Source organism: Schistocerca cancellata, chromosome 4 (genome assembly GCF_023864275.1).
Source record: "Schistocerca cancellata isolate TAMUIC-IGC-003103 chromosome 4, iqSchCanc2.1, whole genome shotgun sequence".
NCBI lineage: Eukaryota > Metazoa > Arthropoda > Insecta > Orthoptera > Acrididae > Schistocerca > Schistocerca cancellata.
Genome location: NC_064629.1, coordinates 148,944,053 through 148,969,615, shown reverse-complemented (window position 1 = coordinate 148,969,615; position 25,563 = coordinate 148,944,053). Strand labels below are relative to the sequence as shown.

Genomic DNA, 25,563 nt, shown 5'->3' with positions numbered 1-25,563 from the left:
TTAATTTCATACTTAATAACATAACACTTGATAATTTATGAAAAATACTGCTATGGTAAGTCACAGTACATTCACACGACTGACAACTACAGGCTATTTAAAATTTCTGTGTACTCTGCAGTTTAATTGTGAACCCTCACTTTAGGCTAATTTTATAAAATAGAATCATGTTAATCATCTCATACAAAATAGATTACATTACCCAGGTTAATAGGTATTTAAACAAGCTGATTACTTTGGTAAAAAGATGTAAAAAGGCTACTCCGCATCCTGCATTGCAGATGGTGAGGAAAGAAGAGGTCTACAACTTTCCATACAGTTCACATTTATTTTGCACTAGAAAACTGACTGACTAATTACCTGGCAATTACTAACCATAAAGGATGACCCTTTGCTGGCACGCATTCAGCATGTGAACTGATCATGTGGATGTCCAACCATGACATATAGCAAAAATAAGAGATGAACTGAATCTACTGTGAGGCCTGCTCTTCCAATATTTCATAGTGGACATATGCCTCACGAAATTCTTTAAGCTCGGCAGACTATTGTTCAATGGATATGGTTGTAGGAGGCCACATTAATTATGGGCAAGTTCTTGGGCTGTCAGTATCTCAGTCTGGGTTAAAGCATATCCTTGAAATAATCTTGATCATTTTATGCTTTGTAGCTGATTTACATTAATCTTGATAGGAACCACCACAGCTTTATTTAGGTGCATTTATTACAACATAACGGGTTGTTTCACAATCTGGGTTTGGTCGAAGGTGTGTTGATAGCATGCATCTTGCCTTTCCTTACCTTTACTTTACTCTCATGCCAATGATCATTATAAGGTCTGATAATACCCCTGTGATCAAACACACCAAACTACTTCATTCATTGTGGTGGCAGAAGTGCGCTCTCTCTCTCTCTCTCTCTCTCTCTATCTATCTATCTATCTATCTATCTTCCTCCCTCCCCCCCCCCCCCTCCCTCCACTTACAAGCTATCTCATCTCTAGTTCAATCGCTCATGAGTGTATACCCTTATTGATCCTATGAAAATGAAGCACAGATTTACATTTTTGAAGATCAATTGTCTTCCATTTAAAATGTTCTATACCTTCAACTATACGAAAACAACACAACAAAATATAGAGAAGAAGAGTTTATAATAACCTGTACAAGGATGTCTTAATGTTCAGCTGTTTAATATAATAGAATTGCTGTATGGGTGCAGACTGGCGGTTAAAATTTTCTGAGAATCTTTCACACACAGCATCAATTATTTCCGGCCTTAATGATACCAGTACATCCCACCAGTCAAATCCTGTCATCATGCAGTACTCCAATAAAGTGCTGGCACTTGAAACAGATATAGGACCACCTGAAAATTTATAAAATAAAGAAAAGTTAATTTATTCAAATGAAATAATATTTAAAAATGTCTAGACAGCCACACAAAGAAACAAAAATACATCTTATTATCAAGTGGTGGCTGAAAGATATATGCAGAAAAGTACACATCTAAATACAGATATACAAATATATTCTGCAAACCATTGTGCAACACCTGTCAAAGAGCATACTCTATCATGAAAAGCCACTTTGCATATGGATATAGAGCAAGGGAAAACTGGCAACTGTCTTCAAAGGTACTCCAATCCTTCTTATTTTATTCTCGTGATTCCTACATAAGACACACAATGCGGGCAGCACACTTTGTGCACAATTTAGCTTAAATATCAGTTCTCTGAATTTATCCACCATGGTTACATGAAAAAAATATCGCCTTATGCAAAGATGCCTATTCAAATTCCCTGAGCATCTCTTTTATACGAGGGTTGGAACTTTAATAATGACAACTATTTATTTACAGCTCATACAAAATAGATACATGTTTCAAAGTTTTACTGACCTTCAAATTAGTTGACAGCATTTTGTGTAACCCATTGCCAGTGATGTGGAAGTCGTGGGATACTCTTAGCAGTGCCAGTCGTGTTGACAGTTCGAGAGGCGCTGTCTATTGCCCGATGAATTTGTAGCAGTTCTGAAGCAAATGCCATGAAGTGTTTCCTTCAGATTAGAAATCGAGTTGAACTCATGAGCGCTTAAATCAGGGGAGTGCTGTAGGTGGTACAGCACTTAGCAGCCTCATCAGTCAAACAAATCAGTAACAGTTTGCACTGTACATGCTTGAGCACTGTCCTGCAAAATGATGGTCAGGTCCTGCAGAAAGTGTCATCACTTCTGTCTCTAGGCCGGTCGTAGGTTGTGTTCCAAAAATGAACAGCATAAGACAGAAGTGATGACACTTTCTGCAGGACCTGACTATCATTTTGCAGGACAATGCTCAAGTACGTACAGTGCAAGCTGTTACTGATTTGACTGATGGGGCTGCTAAGTGCTATACTGCCTATAGCACTTCCCTGATTTAAGTCCTTGTGAGTTCAAGCTGATTTCTAAACTGAAGGAAACACTTCATGGCGTTGGGTTCAGAACTGCTACAAATTCGTCGGGCAATAGACCGTGCCGCTCAAACTGTCAACACAACTGGCACTGTTAAGAGTATCCTACGACTTCCACATCGCTGTCAATGGGTTATACACAATGCTGGTGACTACTTTGGAGGTCAGTAAAACTTTGAAACACTTATCTATTTTGTACAAGCTGTAAATAAATAGTTGCCACTATTAAAGTTCCAACCTTCATATTTTTGTATAAGCTATATTTACAGTACTGCCCTGTAGCCAGAAATTAGCTCTCCATCTCTTACATTCTAATTCAACACCCTACCAACTGCAATTCTGTTTTGCCATACTGAATAAACATACTTGTTGGACATGTGATTACAGTCTTCTCAAAATGCTTGCCTTTGGTGTCCATTTGATTCAGAGACGTTTTTGTAGAGTCGGTATGCAATGAATCACACTATGAAATCATAGTGCACAAATTTTTCTTCATTCATATAAAATATTACATGAAAGAGACAGTTTTTTTTAAAGTTCCTGTCTAACAGCATTGTTGACCCCCTCATCCCCTCCCCCCCCACACCCTCCTGAGGATATAAGAGGAACATCAACAAAAGCAAAGCACAGATAATGGAATGCAGCTGAATTAAATCAGGTGATGCCGAGGGAATTAGATTAAGAAATGAAACACTTAAAGCAGTAGATGAGTTTTTTCTATTTGGGCATAAAAATAACTGATTATGACCAAAGTAGAGAGGATATAAGATGTATGGTGGCAATGACAAGAAAAGCGTTTCGGAAGAAGAGAAACATTGAGTATAGATTTAAGTGTCAGGAAGTCTTTTTCTGGAAGTATTTGAGTGGAGTGCAGCGATGTATGCAAGTGAAACATGGACAATAAACAGTTTAGACAAGAAGACAACAAGAAGCTTTTGATATGTGGTACTACAGAAGAATGCTGAAGATTAGATGGGTAGATTAACTAACGACAAGATACTGAATACAGGGGAGATAAGAAATTTGTGGTACAGCTTGACCAAAAGAAGGGATCAGTCAATAGGACACATTCTGAGACATCAAAAGATCACCAGTTTAGTACTGGAGGGAACTGTTGCAGGTAAAATTTATAAAGGGAGACCAAGAGATGAATACAGTGAACAGATTCAGAAAGAGGTAGGTTGCAGGAATTATTCAGAGATGAAGAGGCTGGCACAGGATAGAGTGCATGGAGAGCTGCATCAGAGTAGTCTTCAGACTGAAGACCACAACAACAACAACAACAACAACAACAGAACTGTTAGAATTACAATTAAGAATGGGTGGGGAGAGATGTGACAGGGGCAGAGGAGGGGGAGGGAGGGGGGAGGGAGGGTGGAGAGAGAGAGAGAGAGAGAGAGAGAGAGAGAGAGAGAGAGAGAGAGTCACACTCACATTATTCTCGGAAGTGAGAGCTGGCTGAAACCTGAAGCAGAAAGATTCAAAATATTTAGCACAGCATGAAATGTGTATAAAAAAACAGATTAAATGCCGTAGTAGGGAGTAGTTTTGGTAACTCTGTGTTACATTTCAGTGCAAGTTGGTTTAAACTGTTGTTAGGTGTGATATCTGGTGAACGTTTGTTTGCATTCACATTACCTTTTAAAATTATCTTGCATCCTACATTTCTGAACATGCCGTAGTAGTGAACTTAATACATTAGTAGAGGTTGCATTCTTTTTATAGTGAAACAAATGTAACACATTTCATAATATTCCTTTAGCATTTCATATTTAAGCTTTTTTCCCAGTTTTTATAGATAATATCTGACCATGAGTGGACTCTGTGGGAGCTGTTGTAAGAAAGTGGGTAGTAAGATGCATTGTGGGAGTAGTAGCACTGGTTGGGATATGATGAATTGCAGCATAGAATGCTATCATTCTACGAATGTGCAAGTTATTACTTTCTTAAAGGGTAGGGGACTATGTAACTATATCAGGGGTGGAATGTAACAATATTATGAAAAGGATAGTTGCTACTCATCACGCAGTGGAGAGGCTGAGTGGCAGATAGGCAAAACAAAAAGACTGTCGGAAAGTGAGCTTTTGGTCAACAAGGCATTCGTCAAACATTGACACACATGCACACACGGATGCAAATGCAACTCACACACACATGACCACAGTCTCTGGCAGCTGAAGCCAGACTGTGAGCAGCAGTGCACGATGGGAGAGGCAACCGGGTGGTGGGGTTAAGGAGGAGGCTGGGGTGGGGAAGCAAGATGATAGCAGGATACAGGTGGAGGATGGTAAAGTGCTGCTTATGGGCACATAGAGGGATGCAGTGGAGAGAGGACAGGACAGCTAGGTGCAGTCAGGAGGTTAGATGGAGGGGGAGGGGGGACAGGTAGTAGAAAAGGAGAGAAGAAAATAGACTAAGAGTGCATTGGTGGAATAGAGGGCTGTCTAGTGCTGGAATGGGAACAGGGAAGGGCTAGAGGTCTAAGGACAATGACAAGAGGGTTACGGGAATGTGGGATGTACGAGGCGCGACAAAAAAGTAGACTGGTTTTCTTTGCAAGATGTGGCAACCCTGCAGGCTTGCGTATGCACAATATGTTTGACTTTGGTCTATAAGCTGCTTCTAGTCCAAGCAGCACATCGATGCAGCTGCTCAGTCATGTGTTGTGCTGTAATAAGTTAACACATGTTTGTGTCTCTCCTCACAGAAATGGAACTGCATAATATTGCGCAACGGTATGCCATTTCTTTTCGCGTTACATTGGGTGAAAACGCAACGACAACTTACGGTAAGCTTCAGAAGGCTTTTAGAGAGGAGGTTATGTCAAGAGCTCAAGTTTTTTGTTGGCATAAAATGTTTAGTGAAGGCAGAACGAATGTTGAAGATGAAGACCGCAGTGGACGACCATCAACCTTCTTTGATTCCAAGGGAATTTTGCATAAAGAGTGGGTGCCTCCTGGACAAACAGTTAACCAATATTACTACAAAGAAATTTTAGAAAGACTTTGTAAAAGGGTTCTTCGTGTCCGTGGCAACATTGCTGATAGTTGGATTATGCATCACGATAATGTGCCATCCCATACTGCTCTGTCAGTACAGCAATTTTTAACCTCAAAACAAATTTCAGTACTACCAAAGCCACCTTATTCACCAGATATTGCTCCGTGCGACTTTTTTATATTTCCAAGAGTCAAAACGGCTGTCAAGGGGCACCATTTTCAAACAACACAAGATGTCCAAAAAGCTGTGAGGAGGGTCTTGGAGGACATTACAGAATATGAGTTCCAAAAATGTTACCATCAATGGCAGAAGTGCTGGAAAAAGTGTGCAAGTAGGAGGGAACTACTTTGAAGGAGACAACACTAAACTTGACTAAAACGGTAAGCAACATTTTTTTTCACATCAGTCTCATTACTTTATTGTCGCACCTCGTATTGCAAGGACTGTTCCTACCTGCGCAGTTCATAAAAGCTGGTGTTGGTGGGAAGGATCCAGATGGAACAGTGGTTGAAATGAAGAATGTTGTGTTGGATGACAGACTCAGCAGTTTGTTGATGGCCATTCATATGGACAGACAGCTTGCTGGTTGTCATGCTCACGTAGAAAGCAGCACAGTGGTTGCAGCTTAGCTTATAGATCACATGACTGGTTCACATGTAGCCCTGCCTTTGATGGACTAGGTGGTGGTGGGAGTATGTAAGGGACAGGTCTTGCATCTAGGTCTCTTACAGGGATATGAGCTGTGAGGCAAGGAGTTGGGAGCAGGGGTTGTGTGTAGAGATGGATGAGGATACTTTGTAGGTTCAGTGGGCAGCAGAATACCACTGTGGGAGGGGTGGGAAGGATAGTGGGTACATTTCTCATTTCAAGGCACAACGTGTGGTAACAGAAACCCTGGCGAGAATGTAATTCAGTAGCTTCAGCCCTGGGTGGTACTGAGTCACAAGGGGAGTGCTCCTCTGTGCCCACACAGTGGGACTTTGGGAAGTTGTGGGTGACTGGAAAGATAAGGCACAGGAGATCTTCTTTTGTACAAGGTTGGGAAGGTAATTATGGTCTCAGTGAGAAACCCAATATAAGTCAAGAGGGAAGCTGTCACAGTGGAGGCATAGCCGGTGGTTGGTAAATTTGATATGGTCAGAGGTACTGATGTAGCCATCTTTGAGGTGGAAATCAACATAGATGAAGTTGGCTTGTTGGGTTGAGTAGGACCAGGTGCAGCAAATGGGGGAGAAAGTGTTGAGGTTGTGGAGGAATGTGGATAGGTTTCCTTACTCTTGTTCCGGATTATGAAGATGTCATCAATGAATCTGAACCAGATGAGATGTTTGGGATTTGGGTGTTTAGGAGGGATTCCTCTAGTTGGCCCATGAATAGGTTGGTACGGGATGGTGCCTTGTAGGTATCCACAGCTGTATCCTCGATTTGCTTGTAGGTAATGCCTTCAAAGGAGAAGTAATTATGAGTGAGCATATAGTTGGATATGGTGACTAGGAAGGAGGCTGCTGGTTTGGAATCTGTTGAGTGTTGGCAAAGGTAGCATTCAATTATGGCAAGGCTGTGGGCATTAGGGATGTTAGTGTACAGGGAGGTGGCATCAATAGTGATAAGCAGGCCACCATGTGGTAAAGAAACAGGAACTGTGGAGAGTCAGTGGATGAAATGGTTGGTATCTTTTATATAGGTTGGTATCTTTTATATAGGAAAGTAGGTTGTGGGTAACAGGCTGAAGGTATTGGTCTACGAGAGCAGAGATTCTCTCAATGGGGGCACAGTACCTGGCCAAAATGGGGTGTCCTGTGTGGTTGGGTTTATGGACTTTAGGAAGCATGTAGAAGGTAGGAGTGCAGGGAGTGATAGGGGTGAGGAGAGAGATGGACTCCAGGGAAAGGCTCTGGCATGAGCCTATGGATTTTAGGAGGGACTGGAGATCCTTCCGGATTTCTGGAATGGGGTCACTGAGGCAGTGTTTGTAGGTGGGTGAATCTGACAGCTGGAGGAGTCCTTCTACCAGGTAATCCTTGTGGTTCAAAACAACAGTGGTGGAGCATTTGTCACCAGGTAGGCCAGGATCAGTTTTTAGGTGGTGAATTGAGGTTCTTTCTGTGGACATAAGGTTAGTTTGCATGCTGAGGGATTTGGGGAATGATGGTGAAGCAAGGTTCAAGGTTAAGAAATTCTGGAAAGTTAACACAGGTGATTTGGGGGCAGTGAGGATGGATCACGATTGGATGGAAGAGTGAACTGAGTCAGGCAGGGTTCAACATTGGTCTTTGGATGAGTCTGGTTGATAGGGTTGGTGGCAAAAAAGTGTTTCCACTGTAGGGAATGGGGGAAGGAGAGAAAGTCTTTACCACATCCTGCACAACTGAATATGGGAGTGGGGCAAAAGGTGGGGCCTATGGAAAGGACAGATACTTCTGCAGGCTTTTGGAGGACAGTGTCATGGCTATGTTTCAGGTCTATTTAGGTTCTGGATTCTGTGTGATGGTGGGAGGGAGTTCAGGGAACAGGAGTGGCACACATTTTAAAACTAGATAAGATCTGACCACAATTAATGTAGATAGACTTTTGTATTGTCAGCCACTTAAGTAACAAAGCTAGATGCTTATAATAAGCTAATCATTCTGTGCGTTTACTGCTAACCTAGTAGTAATGTGGGCACTTTCTTCAAGAAATTAACTGAAGTCCTGGAATGGGTCTCAGGCCTCTCTGGGGGACACCACCTTGACAAAGTACTGTCTGTGTGGATGGAGAGGCTTGCGTATCCACGTGAAGCTGAGGGCTATGCCGAAGGTAGAGGACCTACTGCCGGAAAGGCTTCAGCTGATGGATCAGACCAAGAGTGTCCCACGAAGTCCCATCTTCCCTATCCACTCCTAGTCCTTATCCAATTCTCTTTCCCAACCGAAGGCATGATGCGATCTGTGCCGAGAGGTGTGTGGTACATGGGAAGATGTGTTGTAAACGGAGCCTCAGGGATACTGGGTGACTTCCCTGAGTAAGCAGCCTTACTCTGCGCGGGTTTTTCGTGGTGTGGACCGTGTAGATCCACAAATCTCGTGGGACCAATATGGACACGACTAAAGAAAATAAATTAAAACAAACTGAGGGACAAACTGAGACCTCAGAGACCCAAACATCGGGGTCAGGGCTGATGGAAGGCATTCCCACAACTGAATTGGAGTCTAGACCTGAGCCAAAATTGGGAACTGTAACTGAGAAGTTGGACCAGATCAAGATTAAAGCCTTGTCTGGGGCCCAGAGGAGGAAACTACTTAGGGAACAGAGAAAAAAAGAAGGAAAAGAATGGCTTCCTAAAGACAACTGGAGGGAATTAAAGGGACTTGAATCTAAGACCCCCAAGAAAAAACTTGTCTCAGGTTGAAGGGGATACACAGACCCCCACAATGTCGAAGATAGGCAGCAAGAGAATAAGGAAGGAATCTAAGACTCCCTCCCCCCTGGATATGCGAGCCCAGAAAAAACCAAGGCAAGAAATATGGAAACAGACCTGTAGTACTGCAGTCTCGGTTTTTAAGATGGCAGTTATCCAGGAAGGCTATCTACTGGTGGCCATCACCTCGCAGCAGGAGGCACTTGTACAGATGGCCCTCTTTGAAAACATTGAGGGGGACGCTGGTATAGGATCCAACTTCACGAGGGTCTATCTAGATAATAGTGCCCTCATTTTTCTCTGTGACGGGGTGCACATGGTGGAATGGCTTAAGGACAAGGTGTCCATGATATCCCCGTGGGAAGATGCGAAGCTGCTGGTCAAGACAGCAGCGGAGCTTCTTAAGACCACAAAGGCATCAATATGGGTACCAAAGATCCTTAAGGATGTCTCTCCTAAGACTCTGTTTGAGAAAATTGGGGCCAAGAACCCAAAAGTTTCAACAGAAGACTGGAGAGTGATCAACCAGAAGGTTTTACCAGAAGGACAAACCCCGGTGGTGGTGGTAGGAGAGAAGTCCCTGAAGCGGATGCGAGAGCAAGACCTGAAATGTTTTCTACGGTTCTCGCAGGTCACTGTCAGGGTTATCAAAGACCTCAAAGGCAACGATGGCAGCAGGACGGAGACTGGAAATGCTGCAGATTAATCTGCAGCACAGTAAAGGGGCCTCTGCTGCCCTGAGCCACTGCCTGGGGAGGCAGGAAGTGGACATGGCCCTGATAGAAGAACTCTATTTATATAAAGGGGGCGTATCAGGCCTCAGTGGCACTGGAGGTAAGCTGATTTATGCTAGAAATCTAAGAAACTCCAGAACATGCAGCTATGTAAGAAATGGAATTTCTTTCATGCCAATTTCTGCTCCAGGGACCTAGTGACAATTAGAATGCAGCAATGTGAGGAAGATATCATGAGGGAAATTGTATTGGCCTCAGCATACCTTCCTTATGAAGACAGCTCTCCTCCTTAGGAGGTGAGGAGACTGGTAGAGGCTTGCCATCGGCAAGGTGACCAATTGTTGGTGGGATGTGCCGCCAATGCCCACAACCTAGTGTGGGGCAGCAAAGACACCAACAGTAGAGGTGAGTACCTTCTTGAATTTGCTTTCGCTAACAACTTTTGAAAATGTTGACTGGAATACTCTCTTTCGAATTCTAAAGGCGGCAGGGGTCAAATACAGGGAGCAAAAGGCTATTTACAATTTGTACAGAAACCAGATGGCAGTTATAAGAGTCGAGGGGCATGGAAGGGAAGCAGTGGTTGGGAAGGGAGTGAGACAGGGTTGTAGCCTTTCCACGATGTTATTCAATCTGTATATTGAGCAAGCAGTAAAGAAAACAAAAGAAAAATTCAGAGTAGGTATTAAAATCCATGGAGAAGAAATAGACACTTTGAGGTTCGCCGATGACATTGTAATTCTGTAAGCGACAGCAAAGGACTTGGAAGAGCATTTGAACGGAATGGACAGTGTCTTGAAACGAGGATATAAGATGAACATCAACAAAAGCAAAACGAGGATAATGGAATGTAGTCGAATTAATTCGGGTGATGCTGAGGGAATTAGATTAGGAAATGAGACACTTAAAGTAGTAAAGGAGTTTTGCTGTTTGGGGAACAAAATAACTGATGATGGTCGAAGTAGAGAGGATATAAAATGTAGACTGGCAATGGCAAGGAAAGCATTTCTGAAGAACAGAAATTTGTTAACATCAAGTATAGATTTAAGTATCAGAAAGTCTTTTCTGAAAGTATTTGTATGGAAGTGAAACGTGGACAATAAATAGTTTGGACAAGAAGAGAATAAAAGCTTTTGAAATGTGATGCTACAGAAGAATGCTGAAGATTAGATGGGTAGATCACATAACTAAGAAGGAGGTATTGAATAGAATTGAGGAGAAGAGGAGTTTGCGGTGCAACTTGAAAAGAAGAAGGAATCGGTTGGTAGGACATGTTCTGAGGCATGAAGGGATCACCAATTTAGTATTGGAGGGCAGCATGGAGGGTAAAAATCATAGAGGAAGACCAAGAGATGAATACACTAAGCAGATTCAGAAGGATGTAGGTTGCAGTAGGTACTGGGAGATGAAGAAGCTTGCACAGGATAGAGTAGCATGGAGAGCCGCATCAAATCAGTCTCAGGACTGAAGACCACAACAACAACAACAACTTGGAGGTCCTGAATGGAGCAATGAACCTACATTCAGGAATAGCAGAAGGGAAGAAGTAATTGACATGACCTTTGGTTCCATGATGATGGGCAGCTATGTCAAACAGTGGCATGTGGTGTTAGAGCCATCCTCATCAGACCACATATACATTAAATTCAAGGTTGAAATGGGAATCAAACAGTCCATGACCTATAGGAATCACAGGAAAACAGACTGGGAGACATATAGGAGGGACCTTGACTTAGGCTTATCGGAAATTAAAACCTCGATAAGGAATCCAGCAGAGTTTGAGGAAGTAGCAGAGGCTGTTACCTCTGCCATAGTGACCTCATATCAGGACAACTGCAAAATTACCAAGAAATGCACAAATAGGAGTGTGCCTTGGTGGAATAACAACTTGGAAATGCAAAGAAAACAGGTACTTGACTGTTTAACCTTGCGAGACGTAAAGGACAATGTGCAAAATATCGTGAGGCAATTGTCAACTACAACCTTGCAATCAGACAAGCAACCAAGGCATTCTGTGAGGTAGTGGAGAGCACAGCTGCTCAAGCCAGACTTCACATAATCCTCACTAGAGTACCAACCAATCCAGCAGGTATGTTGAGGAAGGAGGACGGGGAATATAGAAAGACAGCACATGAGGCGCTGGAACTTCTCCTCAAAACTCACTTTCCTCAGTAAGTTCTGCCAGACAACACAGGCCAGAATATGATTCTGGAGAGACAACGGTTCTCAGACACTCGAAGAGAGGACTGGGAATCAGCCAAAGAGTGTGTGGACTCCAATAAAATCCAATGGGCGGTGGGAACATGCCAACCTTTCAAGTCACCTGGCCCAGATGGAATCTTTCCAGCTCTCCTGCAACAGGCAGGAGAGAATCTCAATAAAGTCCTATGCAGGTTGTTCAGGGGTTGCCTAGCAGTAGGAATCATTCCCAATGCTTGGAGGGCAGTGAAGGTTGTCTTCATTCCAAAGCCAGGGAGAATTGATCATACCAAGGCTAAGGATATGAGACCAATCAGTCTGTCCTCCTTCATTCTCAAAACATTGGAAAAACTGGTTAATGTATACGTTGGGGAGAGGAGGCTAATTAGGGCCTCCCTACATTCAAACCAACATGCATATCAACCAGGTAAATCATGCGAGACACCTCTCCATCAACTCGTTGGGAGGGTGGAGAAAGCACTTCACTTCCTAAAATAGCTCTCTGCATCTTCCTGGATATCGAGGGGGCCATCAGTAACATGACCTATGACTCCATGGTAAGGGCAGTAGAGGTACATGACCTAGGGACCATTATATATAGGTGGACCAGGGCCATGCCTAGTGGAAGGAAGGTAAAGGCTACCATGATGAATGACAAGATGGTAATTAACACCACTAGAGGTTTTCCACAAGGAGGAGTTCTGTCCCCATTATTGTGGAATCTAGTGGCGAACGAACTCATTGAGGAACTAAATTCCAGACAATGCTTCTGCCAAGGATATGCAGATGACCTTGTCATAGTAATAATTGGCAAATTTCCTGACACGGTTAGAAATATGGCACAAGGAAGCTTGGACATTGTGCAAGACTGGTGCATTAAACAGGATCTGAGGGTTAATCCTAAGAAGACTGTTCTGGTGCCATTTACGAAGAGGCATACCCAACACTCAAGTTGGAATCTAAAGCTTTTCACTGATACTCTACCTGTGAAGGGGATAGTGAAATATCTAGGGGTAACCTTAAATGAGAAACTAACATGGACCCTTCACATTAAGAGCATCTGCTCCAAGGCAAAAAGTACTCTAGTGAGTACCAGGGCTTGTGGTAAAAACTGGGGTGTAAGCCCCAGAGGTATGCACTGGATATACACCACGGTGGTTAGTCTTAGGATTTCCTATGGGGCCACAGTGTGGTGGAAGAAGGTAGAAAAGCGGGTTGCAGCTAAGGAGCTTGCTAAGGTGCAGAGACTGGCCTGCTTAGCCATAACAGGTGGAATTAGCAGCACACCAACCACTGGGATGGAAGCATGCCTCCACTACACCTTTGCGTCAAGATGGAGGCAGCAGCTCCAGCATACAGACTTAAAACTGGCAAAAACTGGATCTCATCATGATATCCAGAATCACGCACTAACATAGTGAGTGAGGTAAATATAGGAATGGCTGGGGAAATGCCTGCAGACTATATAACAACATCCAACAGCTTAAAGAAGTCTTACAATATAATAATTGGAAGAAGGGAGCAGTGGGAAAAAATAGTTTGACACTGTACAGGGGACACTGTTTGGTTCACCGATGGGTGAAAATCTGACCAAGGCATTGGGGCAGAAGTGTACAGGGTCCAGCCAAGACTGGAGGGCATCATCTCTCTAGGAAAACTGGCCTCTGTATTCCAAGCTGAATTACTGCAATCAGGGTACGTGTGAAGGAGAATATGCATAGGTGCTACAAGGACTATAGCATCTACATCTATTCAGGTAGCCAGGAAGCCCTGAAATCACTGGCAGCTCATGCAACAAGATCAAAGATTGTTGCAGAATGCCACAGGGCTCTGGTGGAGCTAGGGGGAAGCAATAAGGTAAACTTAGTGTGGGTCCCTGGCCACTCGGAGATCTGTGGCAATGAACAAGGCGACAGATTGGCCAGGATGGGGGCAACGACTCCATTTATTGGACTGGAACCTGTCCTGACAATCACCAAGGCTATGATCAAACTAGAACTACGGAACTGGCTTAGGAAACAGCACATAGAATATTGGACCAAGGTCCATAAACAAAAACATGGTAAGGTAATGATGCCCAAGCCATGTTTTAAAAGAAGCTCTGTAATCCTGGGATTGAACAGAAAAGAGATCAAACTCATGACTGGACTGATGACCGGCTATGAGAATTTCAAAACACACCTACACACAATGGGTATAACGGAAAAAGACCCTAAATGTAGGGTATGTGATGAGGGTGAAGAAACTGTATTACATCTAATCTTCGAATGCATGGCACTGGAGAGCCAAAGATACAGAATACTCAGAACAACTAGACCTGAAGAAACTTTGTCTAACAAAAAAATGGTAAAGGGACTCCTTGCACTATTTAAGGGCATTGGTTGGCTTTACTAGATATAAAGGGAACAATACCACACAATAAACTCAGTTTCAATGTGGGCTGTGGCAGGTTAGACCAAGCTGTTTTAGCTTCCCTGTCAAAATCAAATCAAATCAGATCAATGGGTCCCAGGCACCAAAACTAGCATAATAATATGCAAATACATGAATGCTAACAAAGCTGTTGAGGGTGAAATTAAAATAATATCCTAAACATTTTGGACACTTTTGGCATGGCACAAATGGTGAACACTCCTATGAGGATATCAAAAAATTCAGCTTCAATTTTAGACTATGTGCTTACAGACATTGACAGGGGAGAATTGTAAAGTATTTACAAGATATCTTGGCATTTCAGATCATTACTGTCAGATAATGGAGCTAAAGATAGGCTCAGTGAAATCTGCAAAACTACAGGCCTACAAAAGGACTCTCCCAGATTATAATTACATACATTTTCTAAGGCATTGGCAAATCAAACCCAGGATGACGTGTGTAAGGAAAGCAAAGTACATGCTAAGTTCTCTAAATTTTGCACACTGTTTAAATTAATTTTTGAACTGACATTTCCAAAAGTAGCCATTTCTACTGCAGCAGGTAAGGAAAATGGATGGATAACTGTGGATATCAGAAAGTCCTAACAGACACAAATTTCTCACTTCTTTGCAAAAGTGCTGCACTAATCCACAGTTCCTTGAGTATTATCACAGGTATAACAAAATATAGAGGGGGGTACTGCTTGCGGCCAAAAATTCATTCAACAATAAACTAATACAGGGTGACATTTACTGAACTATATGAAATAAAATCATCATAACTTGTGAACAGTTTGTGTTAGAATGTTCAAACTGCACGGTTGGCGGCAGGGCACGATGGGAATTAGTATGCGCATGTGGTTTGGTATGGCACCAAAGCGCACTTTCATTTGGATGGATTCATCAATAAGCAAAATTGGCACATTTGGTGGACTCAAAATCCACAATTCGCACTCAAGAAGTCTCTTCACTCTTAACGGGTGACTGTGTGGAATGCAATGACCAGTCACAGAATAATCTTTGCAATATTGCTTGATGGCACGGCGATTACTGAGTGGCACGTGAAGGGTTTAGAAGATGGTTTCATCTCTATTATCCAAAGTGACCCTGATTTTGACAAGATGTGGTTCATCCAACCCCATCAAAGCAGTATAGTGTTTGATGTCCTGGTGGAGCAGTTTGGGGCCGCATTCTGGCTCTGGGGTACCCAGTGGACACAGGCATGGGCCTCAATTGGCCGCCATATTCTCTGGACCTGAACACAAGTGACTCCTTTCTGTGGGGCCATATTAAAGACTAGGTGTACAGCAATAACCTCAAAACCATTGCTGAGCTGAAAACAGCCATCCAGGATGTCATCGACAGCACTGATGTTCCGATACTTCAGAGGGTCATGCAGAATTTCACTATTCGTCTGTGCCACATGATCGCCAATGATGGCAGGCATATCGAACACATCATAACCTAAATCCAAATATCTGTAGTGATGTTTACATACTGAATGAAGTGTGTGCACGCTATAGTTTGTAACTAATTTACTTTTTTTTCATATAGTTCAATAATTGTTGCCCAGTATATAATGCAGAAAATAAAAGCAAAGTGGTGTGGGATGTTATAAAACAAGAAACTGGAAAAGGTAGACAGAAATATAACAACTCAGAAATCAAAGATGGGGATAAAATAAAAGAAAGTCCACAGAATTAGCAAATTTTGTAACTGATTATTTCTATGGTATTGTGGGGAAGCTGCAGCAAAATCTTCCTAAAACACATGGAGTACCCACAATAGCTCACACAGCAAGCAAAATTATGTTGTTTCCCACAACAGAGCTTGAAGTTAGGAAGACAGTACAACAATTACAAAATAAGTCAGCAGGCACTGATGATGTTCTTGTCTCTGTTCCAAAGGCATGCATAGATAGCATTAACCAACACAATACATTAATCCTTCAGTTCATGTGTTTTCCTGGAGTCTCTAAAGATACATGAGTGTTGACCTTACCCAAGAAAGGTAATGCAAAAGGCACTGAAAACTGCAGGCCAGTTTCACTGTTGCCTTACTTCTCAAAAATAACTGAAGTAATGAAAGAGAGACTTAAGTTACACGAGTACATATCTCTTTAAAAATAGGCAGTCTGGTTTCAGAAGAGGAAGAAGTACAATATTGGCCATTGTAGAGTTCACAAAAGTGGTACTTGAAGCTCTTGCTATGGATGATTGTATTACATGCATTTTCTTAGACTGGTCAAGGATTTTGACACAATAAAATCCTACTGTGCCAGCTAGAAGCGCTAGATAAGAGAGGAACAGTGAATGAGTGGTTTCAGTTTTACTTGGAAAACAGGGAGCAAAAGGATGAGATTGTTCAAAAGTCTGTTGAAAATAAAATTTTAGTAAAACAATTGTCAGGCAAAAAATACGTAGACATAGGTGTCTCTTCGGGTAGTGCATTGGGTCCAGTTCTGTTCTTAACATATATCAATGACTTTCCAGACATCGAAACACATTGAGAGAAAGTTCTCTTTGCCAATGATAGCAACATCATAGTCACTGATAAAACACAAGAACTCCAATTATAGAAAGCAAATGAAACCCTCAAAGATGTTTACAACTGGGCAGTATGTAATAATGGAAAAGAACAGTATGTGTTTCAGCATGAAGAGGAAGCACCTCCTTCACTTTAACCATCAATGATGTGTAGCAAATACAAAGTTTTTAGGGATGAAAACTGACTTTGTCAGCTAACATGGAGTGAACATACAAAGATACTGGCAAAAAGAATGCGAGGGTGTTAGCATCACTTTGTAACAGCTAATGTCTCATGGTGACATACCATGCATACATTCACTAAATTCTTAGTTAGAGGAATCTTGTCTGGAAGACTGAAGGCACAAAACACCGACACAGTTCTTAAAGTGCAGGAAAGGGCCAAAGGAATATTAAATGGAAGCAGTAGTTGGGCTCACTGTAAAGAGCTATTTAAAAAATTGGGCATCCTTACCACGCCAATCTGTGAGGCACATCAGGGGAAGTATAACTCATTACTGCACTAACTCACTATGTGATCAAAAATATCCAGACACCTGGCTGAAAATGACTTACAAGTTCATGGCACCCTCCCTCGGTAATGCTGGAATTCAATATGGTGTTGGCCCATCCTTAGCCTTGATGACAGCTTCCACTCTCGCAGGCATACATTCATTCAGGTGCTGGAAGGTTTCTTGGGGAATGGCAGCCCATTCTTCACAGAGTGCTGCACTGAGGAGGGATATCGATATCAGTTGGTGAGGCCTAGAATGAAGTCGGCATTCCAAGACATCCCAAAGGTGTTCTATAGGTGCTTAAAACATCAATGTAGGCCTGTGCTGTGATCGTGCCAAGCAAAACAACAAGGGCTGCAAGCCCCTCCATGAAAAACATGGCCACACCATAACACCACTGCCTCCAAAATTTACTGTTGCAACCGTGGAGCAACCCATTCTGCTCTCTCATGATGTCTAATGACTACTGGGGTCGGTGATATGGAGTACCTGGCAGAAGGTGGCAGCACAATGCACCTAATATGAAAAACGTATGTTTTTGGGGGTGTCCAGATACTTTTGATCACATAGTGTAGTTCTATACATAACCATGGAACAAGAGGCAGTCTGGAGTTACATTTACCCAGGAAAAACAAACAGAAAACGCAAATAGAATAGATGCTAGACGCTCCATGCCTACTGCATTGGGAACACCTGATGGGGGGGGGAGGGGATAGAGGCCCGGCACCAGCACCTCAGTGGTCAGTTTGTCAGCACACCTGATGATGGCAACATGGTCAATTGCTGAAATATTGTGCTCGTCAGACACTAACACTCAGCTGTTGACCCATGAACTCTTTCATCATGAAATACGCCCAGAGAAATTGAAGAATCACATCACATACCTTTACAGGGAGGAGATGTATCGCAGCATGAAAAGACTTGACAAGCTGCACCACAGGAGAGACCGCCGTTTACTGAGCGCATTCGCATTCCTTATGAGATGCCATGAAGAGTGTTTGATGTCAAACTTCGCCAAGGTGACCCATCACATTGATTCAGTGGCAGCCAGAAGACTCAAGAGAAGCATCAGCCTAGCCATGGTCCGTGAAAGAATATGTTTTATTTGCTGGTGCCTAGACTCGACAGAGAACTTCTCAAACTACATCTACAGCTGGCCAACCAGGTCAATTCCTAGATGTGGGAATGGATTGATGGTGTCACATGGGTCACAGCAGACTCTGCACAAAGAAAGGCCACTGGACACCAGACATCAAAATTTGAGTGTTTATCAGAATGACAACCTTCTGAGGCTCTCTGCAAGACTATCATCAATCTCTCGACCAGGCAACTGGATGAGGACGCACTCTCAGCTCTTAAGAGAGGATTCAAATTTGCACCAACTCCTAAATACACACCTATCATCGATATTATCAGTGTAGTGGAACAGGCAGTTGCATGAGTTCCACCTAAAGCAGACGAAGAAGTACATCCTGAAAACTGTCATGCTCTCATGTGAGCTAAACCCGTGAAACTGAACATCTCTAGCAGGGAGAGGGCAGACATACAGGAGCTATGAGAAGATCCAGATATCATGGTCTTACCAACCGAAAATGGCAACACAACTGTGATCGTATCTCATCAGGATTACATTGAGAAAATGCGAGGCTTGCTAGAAGACAGCGCATATCAGAAGTTCAACACTGATCCTACCAAGAGAGTGGAGAGGAAGACCTTGGCTCTTTTCAAATAATCCAGCTTACCAGACAATGTGAAGAAGCTATAACAGAGAGCATGTGTTCCAGCGAGACTTTATGGACTCCCAAAGGTGCACAAAGAGGGAGTGCCTTTACGCCCAATTGTCAACAACATTGGTGCTCTGACATACTCACTTGCAAAATACCTAAAGGATATGCTTAGCCCTTATGTCAGAAATTGTCCACATTATATTTGCAATTCAGTGGATTTTGTTGGGCTTCACAACAAACTTCGTGATTCAGACATCCTTGTGAGTTTCAATGTTGTCTCTCTCTTCACAAGGGTGTCTTTGCAGGAATCCTTGGAACTTACTGCTCAGAAATTTGACACAGAGATGACAAACCTTTTTGGGCATGTCCCAATGTCGACATACTTTCTCTTCGACGGTGGATACTATGAGCAGACAGAAGGGGTAGCCATGGGCCGTCCACTTTCACCAGTTGACGCCAACTTGTTCAAGGAACATTTCGAGGAGGAATACCTGGATTCAGCACAGTGTAAACCTACCTGCTTCTTCCGCTATGTTGGCAACACCTTTGTCATATGGTCACATGGCAGAGACAAGCTGAATGGTTTCCTCATACATCTCAATTCCATACATCAAAGCATCAAGTTTACAATGGAAAACAAAGCAGATGGAGTGCTCCCCTTTCCGGATGTCCTGGTTAAAAGAAGAGCAGACGGCACATTGGTCCACATGGTGTACCACAAGCAGACATACACTGACCTTTACTTACATGCAAACAACTGCCACCATCCAGCCTAGAGGAACAGCGTCCTTAAAACATTGGTTCACAGGGCGTGTACCCTGTCTGACAATGAGAGCCTCAACCAAGAACTTGATCATCTGAGGTCAGTTTCCCAGAAAAATGGCTATAAAGAGACACAAATTTGAAGAGCTCTACGTCCCACACAAACTGTACAACTGGAGGAAACAGTAGAGGAACATCAGCAGGATGGGGGCATAGCATTTATTCCTGTCTGTGGCACTTTATCAGGAAAGATAGGTCGAATTCTTCAAAAACATCAAGTGAAAACAGTCTTCCACCCACCAATTAAGACACAGGCACTGCCTGGTAATGTCAAGGATGATCTAGGACTATGGAAATCCAGAGTCTACCAGATCCCCTGTGAATGTGGCATGACATACACAGGTGAAACAGTGCATACTATCACAAATTGTTGCCAAGAACATCAACAACACACCAGACTTCAGCAGCTTAACAAGTCAGCGGTTGCTGAATACTGCCTCTCGGAATCACACAGAATGAATTATGACCAGACCGAGGTTCTGACATGGACATCCAAATATACTGGGACTGTGTCATTAAAGGATCTATCAAGATTCGAGTACGGGAGCTGCTGATCAATCAAGATAGCGGTTACATCATTAAGCAGAAAGAAGACATCCCATCACGGACTGACTTCAAGAACAGGCAAAGATACTACGAAGACACCACCGGCACGTGGCCCTGGGTGTGGACCACGAATGTAACAGATGCTGGATGTTCCGCACCTGGGCGCGGACCGTGTTGGGAACACCTGGAGGGGGCAAGAAGATAAAACCTCGGCACCAGCACCTTGGTGGTCAGTTCGTCAGCACACCTGATGATGTTAATGTGGTCGCATGCTGAAATGTGTCTGTTGGACACTAACACCCGGCTGTTCACCAGTGAACTCTTTCGCCATGAAGTATACTGGGAGAAATTGAAGAATCGTGTTACTGAAACATATTTGCTTAAAACAGCAGCTAAAACGCTCTTCCCAACTGATAAATATTACACAATTAAAGATTATTTAGAGGACTCAGAGTGGTGGATAGTAATGGAAAGGGATAACCATAGCACCTTGTCACATTTAAATACATGATTCTCACTAACTGCTTTCACAAAGATCACATGTCAAGGTGTAAAAATGCGAGACAGTAATGTCTGTTGCCTTAGTTCTTCAAGTGGACAGTAGCACATAGTTGAATATGAAGTCCAGAATTGAGTAAAGGGGCACAACAGTGTCTTCTCCGTCCAGAGTCATCAGGGGTGTCTTAGTGTAAGCAGCAGTGAAGAGCGGAATTATGTTTTACATTGCAAGTGACCGACAGCAGTCCAGGATCATTAGTGGGTCTCCTCAGTATGAGGGCAGTGAAGAATGAAACTTGTTTTACGCTACTGGCCATTAAAATTATTACACCAAGAAGAAATGCAGATGATAAACGGGTATTCATTGGACAAATATATTATACTAGAACTGACATGTGATTACATTTTCACGCAATTTGGGAGCATAGATCCTGAGAAATCAGTACCCAGAACAACCACCTCTGGCCGTAATAACGGCCTTGATATGCCTGGGCATTGGGTCAAACAGAGCTTGGATGGCGTGTACATGTACAGCTGCCCATGCAGCTTCATCACGATACCACAGTTCATCAAGAGTAGTGACTGGAGTATTGTGACGAACCAGTAGCTCGTCCACCATTGACCAGACTTTTCAATCGGTGAAAGATCTGGAGAATGTGTTGGCCACGACAGCAGTCGAACATTTTCTGTATGTAGAAAGGCCCATACAGGACCTGCAACATGCGGTCGTTCATTATCCTGCTGAAGTGCAGGGTTTCGCAGGGATCAAATGAAGGGTAGATCCAAGGGTCATAACAAATCTGAAATGTAACTTCCTCTCTTCAAAGTGCCGTCAATGCGAATAAGAGGTGACCGAGACGTGTAACCAATGGCACCCCATACCACCACGCCGGGTGATATGCCAGTATGGCGATGACAGATACACGCTTCCAATGTGCATTCACCACAATGTCGCCAAACACGGATGCGACCATCATGATGCTGTAAACAGAATTCATCTGAAAAAATGACGTTTTGCCATTCGTGCACCCCGGTTCGTCGTTGAGTACAATATCGCAGGCACTCCTGTCTGTGATGCAGCATCAAGGGTAACCGCAGCCATGGTCTCCGAGCTGATAGTCCATGCTGCTGCAAATTTCGTCGAACTGCTCGTGCAGATGGTTGTTGTCTTGCAAACGTCCCCATCTGTTGACTCAGGGATCAAAACGTGGCTGCACGATCCATTACAGCCATGAAGATAAGATGCCTGTCATCTCGACTGTTAGTGATACGAGGCCGTTGGGATCCAGCACAGCATTCCATATTACCCTCCTGAACCCACCGATTCCATATTCTGCTAACAGGCATTGGATCTCGACCAACGCGAGCAGCAATGTTGCGACACAATAAACCGCAATTGCGATAGGGTACAATCCGACCTTTATCAAAGTTGGAAACGTGATGGTATCCATTTCTCCTCCTTACACGAGGCATCACAACAACGTTTCACCAGACAACGCCGGTCAACTGCTGTTTGTGTATGAGAAATCGGTTGGAAACTTTCCTTATGTCAGCACGTTGTAGGTGTTGCCACCGGCGCCAACCTTGTGTGAATGCTCTGAAAACCTAATCATTTGCATAGCACAGCATCTTCTTCCTGTTGGTTAAATTTCGTGTCTGTAGCACATCGTCTTCATAGTGTAGCAATTTTAATGGCCAGTAGTGTATATTGCAAGTTACCTGGAACAATTTGTGTCTAAATAAAGGACCATTATACAATAGAGAATTACCAAGTGAGGTACTGTTACGAAGCTGACCTCATATTTAGAGGATAGAGCTACCCTAACCAGCCATCCTGATTTGGGTTTTCCATGGTTTTCCTAGATCACTAAGGCGAATGTCTGGGTGGTTCCTCAGTAAAGGCTATGGCTGACCACTTGTCCTATACCCGTAGGCTACCCGTCTTATCCTCTCAAAGCATGTTATGTACGCAGTGCGCTATACTTTGGCCTATTGATTGGCCTTGTATTACCTTGAAAAATCCTATGTCATTGTGAGATCTTCCTTGCTGAAATAAAAATAAATAAAAAATCGATGTCAACAAAAAAAAATTTATATCGAGGTCAAAACTGAGTCTGTCTGTGAAATTATCTGGACGTGAGTAGCAAGAGGTGAACATAAGTTAATTATCGGATGCTTTTAATGGCTACCTGATCCTGTTGAAACAGTTGTAGAATAATTCAGGGGAAGTCTACACTCAGTTGTGCCAAAATATCCAGATCATTCAGTATTAGTTGGAGGTGACTTCAATCTATTTAGTATAGGCTGGGACATCTACAGACTCACTGGAGGTGATAAGGACAGGCAGCATCATTATAAAATCAGTTGCCTGCAGTAATGGATATATGCTGGCCATAATAGACAGATGAGTGCAGCAAATATAATCAAACCAGTCTAAGTACAACAAAAAAAACTGACAAATTATGTAAACCTCCATTTCCTAGGGAAGAACTCATAACAATTTGCCAACCTTATTAAGACATAAGAGTAAATCTGTTCAACATCAATAAAATACAAAACAAATTTACAGTATCAAAACTGCTATTCAAGAATGCAAAAAAAAAATCTGGTGTGTCCTAACATATTTGTAATTCATGTTCAAATTTCTATATATAGTCTGGCAGAAGCTTCACAATGAGGTTCGAAGAACACACAGATGTACTCAGTTTCAACAACCTAAACAAATCTAGTTTTGTCATACATCTTGCCACACACAGCAGTTATGCAAATGAACCCTCAGGTACTCCATCATACAGAGGCATTAAATTTGACCTTTTTGAGTAAATATAAATGTACATCAACACACACTGCATCACACTACATTCTCAATGTTCAGACAAAATTGACAGTAAGTTTTTCTACAGGAATTCAAAGATTTATTAACTGAACATAGTTAATTATCCCCCACTAGCCCCCTCCCCCCCCCCCTCTCTCTCTCTCTCTCTCTCTCTCTATCTATCTATCTCCTGCTTACTGTGCTATTAGCCAGAAACCTTTCAAAGAACAGGGTGTTTAATTCATTTAAGTAACCTTAACATTCCTGTCTTTATATATTTTTAACGCTGATGGTCATACATGTACACTTGACAGCACAAATAATGGCCGTGGCTGAAATTTGAATTACCTGCCATGTTACGCAGGGGCCTATCATATTACAGGTTCTATAGATCTAACTCTAAATGTAAATAACGCTTTTAATTGTTGAGAGTGTAGGAGGAGGATTAAAATCTTTTGACACTTAGCATTAGAACACACACTCTAAAAACATGCAAGAAAAGTGTGCTGTGTCATTCTTGACACTGCAGACCCATTAACGGCACTTCATTTTTTGGTGTAGAGTCAAGAGTGATAAGATGTATCTAAATGTCGTAAGCTAGGGTACAATGCATTTGTAGCTCAGTGTCTAGTCAATGATCTAGTAGGCAGTTGCCTGACAAAAAGGTTTGATTTGTACAATTTTTTGTGTAACTCCATTAATTTGTGTTATCTGCAGATATCATGAAATTAAATGAATGAGCAGTTCACGGTCCTTATTAAGATATTTTCGGCCCTCAAAAAGGCACATCGTGTGGCTTGTTTACCACTTAACATCCCATACAAAGGCCTTTAATTTTAATAATTTCCTGCAGTCTGCAAGGAAGAGAATCTAGTAGGAGGGCAATAAATCTCTCATTTCCCGCCACCTCCTCTCAGGCAGCTAGGGTGACATCCAAAGGTCATCAAGGGTTCTTGGGGCACAGGATCATGCAATTTTCAAGCACAGCCCATTTCGTCTCTGCCAACATGTTAGGGGAATGGTCATTCTAGAAACAGATTACTACCTCATGATATATTCACATTATGTGAGCATAATGTTACTCATAATATGGGTATAATGGGCACCATCTACATCTACTACATCTACATCCATACTCTGCAAGCCACCTAACGGTGTGTGGCGGAGGGTACCTTCAGTACCTCTATCGGTTCTCCCTTCTATTCCAGTCTCGTATTGTTCGTGGAAAGAAGGATTGTCGGTATGCCTCTGTGTGGGCTCTAATCTCTCTGATTTTATCCTCATGGTCTCTTCGCGAGATATACGTAGGAGGGAGCAATATACTGCTTGACTCTTCGGTGAAGGTATGTTCTCGAAACTTTGACAAAAGCCCGTACCGAGCTACTGAGCGTCTCTCCTGCAGAGTCTTCCACTGGAGTTTATCTATCATCTCCGTAACGCTTTCGCGATTACTAAATGATCCTGTAACGAAGCGCGCTGCTCTCCGTTGGATCTTCTCTATGTCTTGTATCAACCCTATCTGGTACGGATCCCACACTGCTGAGCAGTATTCAAGCAGTGGGCGAACAAGCGTACTGTAACCTACTTCCTTTGTTTTTGGATTGCATTTCCTTAGGATTCTTCCAATGAATCTCAGTCTGGCATCTGCTTTACCGACAATCAACATTATATGATCATTCCATTTTAAATCACTCCTAATGCGTACTCCCAGATAATTTATGGTATTAACTGCTTCCAGTTGCTGACCTGCTATTTTGTAGCTAAATGATAAAGGATCTATCTTTCTGTGTATTCGCAGCACATTACACTTGTCTACATTGAGATTCAGTTGCCATTCCCTGCACCATGCGTCAATTCGCTGCAGATCCTCCTGCATTTCAGTACAATTTTCCATTGTTACAACCTCTCGATACACCACAGCA

General features: G+C 42.7%; 1 protein-coding gene across 1 annotated transcript in view; it reads right to left on the bottom strand.

Moving 5' to 3' along the window:
* The window catches only part of LOC126183313 (mediator of RNA polymerase II transcription subunit 16), a 295,961-nt gene that overhangs the window by 79,244 nt on the left and 191,154 nt on the right, over positions 1 to 25,563 (bottom strand). The window contains exon 10 of the mRNA XM_049925164.1: positions 1,161 to 1,368. Coding sequence (XP_049781121.1) covers positions 1,161 to 1,368 — 208 coding nt within the window. The remainder of the gene's footprint in view (positions 1 to 1,160; positions 1,369 to 25,563) is intronic.